General features: G+C 30.4%; 1 protein-coding gene across 2 annotated transcripts in view; it reads left to right on the top strand.

Annotated features, from left to right (window-relative positions):
• Positions 1–7,065: 7,065 nt before the first annotated feature.
• LOC140768814 (uncharacterized) overlaps positions 7,066–9,965 on the top strand; it is a 49,516-nt gene continuing 46,616 nt past the window's right edge. The window contains exon 1 of one of the 2 annotated variants that reach the window (XM_073109236.1): positions 7,066–7,265. In XM_073109236.1, the coding sequence (XP_072965337.1) occupies positions 7,263–7,265 (3 nt within the window). In that variant the 5' untranslated portion in view covers positions 7,066–7,262. Of the gene's footprint in view, positions 7,298–9,965 lie in introns of both variants that reach the window. The other variant, XM_073109237.1, reaches the window with a different exon arrangement.

Below are 9,965 nucleotides of genomic sequence, written 5' to 3'. Positions count from 1 at the left end.
GACTTTGGTGGGGTTAGGGAACAGTTCTAGGAAGAATGAGAAAATTTTCTATGTGACTCTAACTTCTCTCAACGGTTAGAGGAAAAGATAGAGTGTGTTAATCACAGGGTGATACCCTCTGATGACCCTAACCGGATCAGCTATGAAGAAAAGTCTCGAGCGTCATCTCGGGGTGACTTCTAGTTGATGTGGATCCATATGGTTTATACCCATTGAGACATATGACAATATAAATATCAAAAAGATGTTAATATGTTGAAAACGTGCGAGGTTATAAGTTGTGACATCTCTCTATTGTTATCATTGTTATTATTTAGAGAGCATGCCTATTGCATATTGTGATGGATATTGTTGCTTTTAGTTTAATTTATTCAGCATTAATATGAATTAAAATTTATTTGGTTTTCGAGTGGATTCCACTCACTGAGCTATAGCTGTTGGTTCATGGGTTCTATTGTTTTTTTTTTTTGTATTTGTTTATTTATTTCAGGTAATAGTCAGCGGGGCGACTGAGCAAAATGTACCCGGACTTCACCTTCACTTAGGATTTACCTATTTACTTTTCCGCTCTTTTGATTTTATGCTTTAGATTAGATGTTTCATTTATTTAGTTTAGAGACTCAAAAACATTACCATTGTTTTTATTTTAATTATAATTAGTAATAAAATTTAATAAAGCATATTCTCATTTTATTTATTTATTTTGTCATCGTACGCGTAGAGAGTATTATTAAGGCTTCGTGCATCTCAAGCATATTGAGATGTATGACCGGTCATGATTCCTATTTTGGGTCGTGATATATTCCGAAGCTTGGGTTTTGCGAGAAGCCGCTAAGGAGTACTGATTTCTAAGAATATTATTGGAAACTGACTCTTAGTCCCTTATTCAGCTTTTCAACAAACAATTCAGCATATAGAGATTGAAAGGAATTCTAGATGATTATCGACATTTGTTTTCGACTTTCATTAATTTGAATATAAAATGTATTTATAGGGAGGCAAACAATGCTGCTCACTAGTGGCAAACTACTATAAATGTAAAAATTTTATTTCTCGGTAGGATAACTCAGAAATCCTAGAGATGTGAGGCTGCTAGGATGTGTTTTGAGTCTCTGGCTTTTTTTTTTAATAATTTTTTAATTTAAAAATAATAAATATTTTTTTACTTTTTTATATCACATTAAAATAATGGTGACACCCATATTATAAATCATTTCTCATATATCTCCAATTTCCTTTCAAATAAATATATCTTCTTCCAAAAAAAATTAAAACATAATAATTTATAAGGTGGTTGTGGGCTTGTAAGCTTCTAAGCCCATAAGCAATTATAAGCTCACAATAATTTATTTTTTTTAATTGAAGTTTGTAATATTAATGACTTCTTAATAAATAAAATTGTGTGCTCTTACAAGTGGTTTATAAGCCCGAAAATTGAAATAAAAAGTAACCTTACCTTATAGTAGAATTGTGAGCTTGTAAACCAGCTATGGACTTACAAGCCAGCAACCTTAAAGCAAATTCATATATTAGATTAACATATCTAGTTTAATTATAAGCAATTTCATATATATATATATATATATATATATATATATATATATATATATATATATATATATTGTATTTCTAGCGGTTACTGTTATATACTACTTTGTATGAAAATAAAATACTAAGATTTAATAATTATTTTTTATGATCGGATAATAATTATTTTATGTGTGATTAGCGATTAATAAAGTAAAGAGTAAGAACCACAAAATTAATTATAAATAGATTTTATCTATACGTATTTTATTTATAATTATATATATTTAGCCTTTTATTATTTTTCTAATAACTATATAGTTAGTCTACTTTTATATAAAATGAGCACCTATTTTATTCTTATTTAATAACTAGTATTTATTATTAATAATATATTTATAGTATTAGAATGTTAAATTGTAATGTTGTTACGAACCAATTCTAGACTGATCCAGACATAAAAAAATTATAAAAATTTAGGTGGTAGTAGCCTCATGAGTTAGGGTTCTAATGGATCTAGTTTCCTCTAAATCAGAGGTTGGGATGAAAATTTAAAAATAAAACAGTAGAGCGAGGTCGAAGGAGGGCAGGATAGTAATTATTTAACGTTGCGGCGGTCGTCGGAGGGTGGTGGACGGCCAAGGGTGGTGGTGGATGGCCGTATTGTAGGATGGCTGCTGGAGGTATGAGGTGGTTAAAGTTTAGAAGGTCGGGATACTTCTACGGGTATGATGGCTGCTAGAGGTATGAGGTGGTTAGGGTTTGGAAGGTCGAGATACTTCTACGGTTATGATTAGCTCCTAAAAAGATAAAGCGATCTAACGGCTATGATAAAAAATAAGGATGAAAATAATAACTTAGCTAAACTTAGATTTCTTTAATGATAATTATCAAAACATGTCCATCTATTTATAGGAGTAAAATTCTTAATGTATCGGATCTACTTGCGGATTATCCAATTTATTTAAAATTCAAAATAATAAGATAAAGCTAAGTAACTAACTTGACTCAACTTTAACTCATGTGGTTGGATCGTAATGAATATAAATCTAATTATTTAAACAAAAATAAAAAAAATAAGTCTAAACTTAATAAACAATCATAATTTATACGAACAAATTCAAATTGGATAAATAACTAATTTTATGTTACTTAAACATTTTTAGATTTCGAACTCTTATTTGAGACTCTGTGGACCCTACTAGTGATGAGTTGACATTTGATTAACGAATGAGAGAAATATTTGATTTGTATTTTTTGATTAGATTATTAGTAGTCTTACCTCCTCAAGAGCTTTCCCATATTAGAATATATTAATATTATATATATGCATTCTACTTTAGCTTCTAGCATGATTATAATTGAATATATTTTATCAGTCATTTGATTAGACTAATTTAATTTGGATATCAATATGTTATTGATATCTAGAGATAATTAGCTAGTATGACTTTATATAAAGATGATTTCTAGCATGAGTATACATGTGATAAACTAGCATGAGTATGCATACGATAAAGTGATAGATATATGATTAAAGATTACATCACATCATAGTTTTTATGATATCTTTACCACCTAAATTTCCGAGATGCATAACTTGTTATAATACTAGATAAATGCATATAATTTATCATTTAAAAGGAAAACACGAGTTCTCATTGATATGATAATTGGTAGAAAGTATGAGTATACCTAAGTGGGCGCGAGGGTTAGGGCATGCTTGGAGTTGATTGATCGCTTGACATAATTACGATCTTGTGGCTTTATGTCCGAAATCAATAGTTTGTGTGCATAGTAGATATTCAGACACATATCATTCACCAATACATATGTGGCGAGTTATCTTCATGTGATTTTTATTAGCTAATTGAGTACCTAAGTTTGAATGATGATGATACATTTAACGATTGGCAATGTATAATTATATGATTAAAATATCATTAATGGTTGGCAAGGTATGCTCTAAGTATTCAGGCTAGATTATGAGACAAGGTACCAAATGTTGACTGTACATAATAGTCTCGTATGATAATATTATACCGAGATGACATCGATGATTGAGTATTGAGAAATACTTATGTTTTTATTATCATCTGATATACATAATTATCGAGTGATTATCTTACATCGTTGTGATTGTATTTAATATCATAGCATGGTCATAGTTGACATGCATTATATGAGTTATATTTAAGAGTAGTATGATGATAGTATGATTAGGGAGTTATGTATACATTGATAAGGATTATATACTTGATTAGTTATTGATATAATATCTACCATATATTTATATAGTATTGATGATACATCTACTTATTCATGACATGGTGCTTCTTTTTTATTTATACCATTCAGTATATAGTTTACTCTCTGGTTGACATCATTGATTTGAGATAAGGTCTATTTACGGAGTCTTTAGTTCATAACTTTTTATTTTTTTTTTCTAATCACTTCAGACATATAAAACATAATAACAATTTGAGATATCTTAACGAGATATTTTAGAAAAAGATGAGGTGAGCTATAGACGTAAGATAGTATAGAAGTTAGTATATATATAGAAAATGAGTTGTACCATTATTAGATATATTTATGCTCTATTGTATTAGACAATAACTTGTATAATACATGTTAAATTATATTTGACTTGTGTATTAGTTAAATCTTGATAGTTTGTTGTGGCCTATGTAGATTCTCTCAAATTATGTCTAATGGTTTAATATGATTATTATGGATTCAAATGTTGATATGTTAATAGGTTTATTTGAATAATAATATAATTTATTTTTGAGATAGATTATGTGAGTACATGCATGTATCTTTGTGCATGATGGGTCTCGCCTGTCATGTCACGTGCATTGTGCATGTTGTAATGGCCGTATGGGCGTGCATGTACTTGTATCAATTGGGGGTGCCAATTAGGGGCGTAATAAATTTAATAAAAAGGAAAGAACAAAGATTTTAAGTTTCCATTCTTATGAACTTGTCTATAATAATAGAAACTTAAGGTGGACTTCCCATCTTTCTCTCTCTATCTAAATATATTTTAGAGAATTTTATAAATCACATCCTATATTTTATCTATTTTATAATTCATATCTCGTTTTTGATGATTTTGTAACTCGATCTTTTTTTTTCTTTTCCTTTTAATTTAACCCATTGATATTTTTTAACTAATTAATATTAACTAAAATACTAAAATACCCTCACTCTCTATCCTCAATCATCTTTCTTCGTCTCCCCCAAACCACTTCTTCCCATGATTGCCACCACCGCAACCTTCCCTCCTCCTCCTCTTTATCTTCCTCCTCCTTTTCTACCAATCTCATAAAAAAAGGATGTGAGAAAATTAAAGGATGAAAGAGAGACATAAGTAATCTAGGTATTTATTAAAGTACTTGGTATATTATAATGGAATCTTTTTTGCTAGTACTGTTCATGTAAACCCAGGATAAAAATAAAAATTATAGAAAAAAAAAAGTCAGGTTACAAAATTCTCAATTACAAGGAGTGAATTATAAAATATGTAAAGTATAGGATGTGATTTGTAAATTTCCTATATTTTAAAATATGTGATTCCCAATTATTTAAAAACCCTTTATTTTATTCTAACTGGACTAACCATCTTTCCATCTTTCTCTCTCTCTCTCTCAATATATATAAGTACACTATATAGGAAATGAGAAATTGACATATAAAGTCAAAACTAATCATCTACTAGATCTTTACAGTCCAATGTAAACAACCGGATGGCGAAATAATATTTTCTTTTTCTAAACTGAGTCGGCTACGAGATCTGCGGTGCACGTGCCAGACTCTCTCTCTCCTACTCTTCTTCAAATTCAAGTCAACTCCTTCCAAAAGTCTAAAGTCACCCTCTGGCTCTCTCACTCTCTCACTCTCTCACTCAAAGTAGATCCACTACACCGACACATAATTTCTATGAAAATTTTATACTGTGCTTATAATATAATTATAGTTTACACCCTATATTTTTAATTTAATAAATATGTGTAAAAATACTCTATATTATATTTGAATAATATTGTGAGAATAGCCTATTAGGTAAAGATATTTTATTTCTAAAATGACTAAAGTACTACTAAAATGCTTTTACTTGAGGATATTTTTATAATTTATTTAGTATAGTTAATTTAACTCAAAGATTTGGTTAAATTTAACTAACCGATCAAACAACAATGTGTTTTTTTACACATATTCGTTAAATTATAGGACTTGATTTATAAATAATAAAAATATATGTTATAAATCATAATTTTATTAAAAGACAGGGTGTTATATATAAATTTCTCTAAGTTTTAACATCTCATTTGTTCACCTTAGCTACTAACCCAATTAGCAGATTTACTGGGCCAATAAACGTTGACAATCAAGAAATTAATGAGCACCTTAAGTGCTAGTTAATTAGAAATATATTAAGTAATTTTTGGGTTTGTGGAGATACCAATATCTAATACCTTACATTTAATCAATTAGTCGGCAGCTGTCGAGTTCTTCAATTATTTGTTAATGTAAAACTATTTGACACAATTTAAGGTTAACTTTAAGGGTTTCCATGTAAAAAATAAGAGTTTTAAATGATATAGATGCAAAAATAGAGTGTTTTTTGAAGGGTATATATATAAATATCAACTTTTAGAGGGGCACATAAGTAAATATGAGATCTTTTAAGAGTTTGTATTGAAAAAAAAGGTATAAAAATGTGCTAAAATAGGGCTTGGAGTAGAGTTTCTGACCAAACTAGCTATCTTTTACAATTAATTTATTGAAATAGTTTACACCTCAAACTTAATATTAAAATAGTAATAAGTTCAGCATTTTATTTTCAGAGAAAAATAACAAAAAATTTGGAGGAAGTTTTGCCTTTTTTTTTTAAGATTCTGGACACAATATATTACGAAAAATGACTACGTGATTCAAACTCTCACATCTTTTCTATTTTATTTTCACAACAGTATATTTTATGACATAAAATAAATAATTGAGCACAAAATTATGACACTATAAACTTTTTGTTTATATTTTTATCTATATATTTTTTTTATTTGAGATCCGATTAAATTTTGATCAAAATTATTACATTTATTTTTCTTTTATTATTAACGATGTATCGTATATCCAAAAAATTATTGGTTATGAGCGTTGAAATAATTTAATATTTTTAATAAAGTGTTCTAACAAAAATGATAATAAGATTAGTATTTTATTTTTTAAAAAATGCTGATAAAATCAGCATTTTACTTTTAAATGAATAAAAAGTATAATGGTTTAGCATAGCTATAGACCTATTTTCGTATTGGTTGGTGTGTCATTTATTTCGGTAAATAAAGTTTAAGTGAGGGCTAGTTTTGTCAAAAACCCGTTGGAAGTGTAACATATAGTCACCGTGAATTAACTAACATGAGGGGGACCCACTACTGTTAAAAGTCAAAATACGAACACCATACAGAAATCAAAAGCCACTAAGCTCCTCTTCTTCCTCTCTCTTCTATTTCGCCTTTCCTTCCATTTTAATTAATCCTCTGCACCCGAGTCGTATGGACTATGGATTCCATTTTTAATTCGCTTCCACTGGGTTATTATTCTTCTTTATTTTTCTTGAATCCAGAGGAGCCTTTTAAGCACGCCTCAGTGCTTCTCATGGTTCCTCTTCTCTGCCATCCTCTTGTACTGGAGTATTGGAGTCTGGAATTCCCGAAGCCTATCATGTTATGGTGAGGACTTACTGCATTGTTGCATTCTCAATGTATTCTTTCTCTCTCTCTCTCTCTCTCTCTCTCTCTCTCTCTCTTTTTGTTATGTTTTGTGGGTTTTGACTCTTGATTGTAGTTTTCTTAATTTGGGTACTCTTCAAATTCGGGTTTTGATGGACAATTAGCTTTCTTTCTTCGTGTTGGTTTTGGATTTTTCTCGAGTGCATTGGTTTGAATAATCACATTCATTACGGGTACTGGGATTGTTATCTGTTCTATCAGTTTTGCCCAATGCATTAGAGAGAATCTGAACTCTTGCTTATTTTTCCGCCTTTTGTTTGGAAAGAGGAAGTGATAGATTAAATGTTTATGTGGAAAGTCTGCGTCTTTTCATAGCAGCACGTTTGGTTGAGGACTTTCCGGTGTTTGGTAGTGGCATATGAGAATAATTTTTGATACTTGGTTTAGTAAGCAGCGAACGGGAGTAGAGTGGAGGTGTGCGGACTATTGGATTATCTGAGAAATAGAGGGAGTAGGAGAGGAGAGTTTGCTGCAAAGAATTTAGGACATTTCGATGATTAAAAAAACAATATCAAGAACAACCAAAAGTTTTAGGCCCCCACAATCTAGTGTCCCTTTTGTGAACCATTTTCCGACATTCTGCTATCTAATATAAGGTTCCTTATCAAATCAAGTAATACTATGTCATTTCTTATGACACTTTTAAGAAAGGTCAGTCATAGCTGCCATTGGTAGTTCTGGGTTTTTCTTCCTATGCCATGTGCTTTGACCTCCTCCGACGTGCCACTCACGATAGATAACATAGTGAGCCAATTTGTGCTTTTGCTCTAGCATTTCTACTACAAGTCTACTAGTCCCAATCAAACTTGATAACTCGCAAGTTGATCTATTTTCTTTTGTACTAGATGCGCTTGAGGGTTAACAGGCCAGTTTGGCGTTGGCACAGTTCGTAGCCTCATTATGCCCAAAAATTAATCTTTGAATCCTTTTACGGTTTTTAAATAGGATATAGAAGCTAAATTGAAGACTTTCAGCATTAGATATTGGTGTAGCACATGTAATTTCTCATAGAAAATGCTAGATCTACTTAGAATCATATGTTAGATTTTTTTATTTTCAAATTGGGCTTAAACTTGGGAAAATCAAAATTTTCCTTTGATTTCTATAATTTGAAGCGTAATGTATTTATTATTTAGACGAAGCATCAGAAGGCAAATGTATATTAGTAGGGATGAAAGACCCTATGAAAAAACTAACTTAGACACGCGTATGTATCTAAATCCTACACAATGATATCAATCTTTTGCTTAAATAAATGTGGAAGAAATATCAAAGAGTAAAGCAAAATGAATGCCAAGATTTTTATATGGAAAAATCTAAACGGAAAAAAAAATCACGGATCCAAACTTGGATTAAAATCAATCACTAAACTTGTAGCAGTTACAAGACTAACTTATAAAACACCCCGTTGATCCTCACGATCTTGTTTCTCTCAGTCTTGCTCATTAGAACCTATTATTCACCGCTTTTCGTGATTGCTCTCCAATCTCAGTAGCCCCTCGAGATTGATCCTTCATCTTAGATGACCCTTAAGACAAAAATTTGGTGCGTTGTAGAAGAGATGGACCTTGTTGGTGGAAGAATGTTGTAGTTCTAAGAAATCCTTTAAAAAAAAAATCACCCACCTCTCTAGAGTTAGGGCATCCCAACCCTTATATAGGTTAACAAGATAAGACAAAATCCTAGTCAAAACAAAAATCTTGAAAGTCTAAAAACTTGCATATTACGTGGGTGCATTCAAACGACCAAAACACGTTTTCTATATGTGTGAACACCTGATTTTGTGTTTGAACGCTGTGTGAACGGCTATAGGGTGCGTTCTAATGTGGCCCGAGCGCGTTCGAACACCTTGTTCAAACAACAGACCAGGCAGTTGAATGCAGAGTGCCTGTTCCTGCGTCTTTAGGTAAAATTTCATATTTCTTTAACCATCATGACACTATTTTATCACTTCAATAACGATTCTAAAATCGTTTCGAATACTTTGACTTCAAAACTAATCTTCCATTTTAATATTTTTTATCAAATATTTCATAACTTGTGCATATGCTCATACATAAAATCTAAACACATTACATAAATAAATTATATTTTGAAATACAATTTGCTAATTATATTAGTCTAAATAAAACCTAACATCTTAAATTATCTCTTGAAGTATAATGTGCTCAATATTTAGTGGCTTAGGTCGGGATGGGTATAAACAAGGGAATATTGAGATAATGATGGCCATGGCAAAAGCATTTGTTGTGTTGTGCCCCTATTGGCATAGTAAGTGTAGGTTGGCAGGGGGCATGCCGACCTGCACTCCTCGTCACACCCCGGTATGCCAGTGGCATGCCTTTAACATATTTTTAATAAAAAAATTATGATATTTAGAGATACTTTTTTGGGTCTTCAGCACGTCAATACTTAATTTTTGAATTAAATATATGTATTAAAACCTATATTATAATCTTTTATCTTTAGATTAATTTTGTAAATAACCTGTTTATTTAAAGATATAACAATAGTCAAATATAAATATTATTCCACACATAATATGATTGAATACATTCATTACAACTAATATTAATAATTGAACATTCCATAATATAATTGAATATTCTATAATATAATTGGACATATAATAACATTCAA

The sequence above is a fragment of the Typha angustifolia genome, chromosome 10 (genome assembly GCF_048772165.1).
Source record: "Typha angustifolia cultivar Huaian chromosome 10, ASM4877216v1, whole genome shotgun sequence".
In the NCBI taxonomy this organism is placed as follows: Eukaryota; Viridiplantae; Streptophyta; class Magnoliopsida; order Poales; family Typhaceae; genus Typha; species Typha angustifolia.
This window is presented reverse-complemented; position numbering and strand designations above follow the sequence as displayed.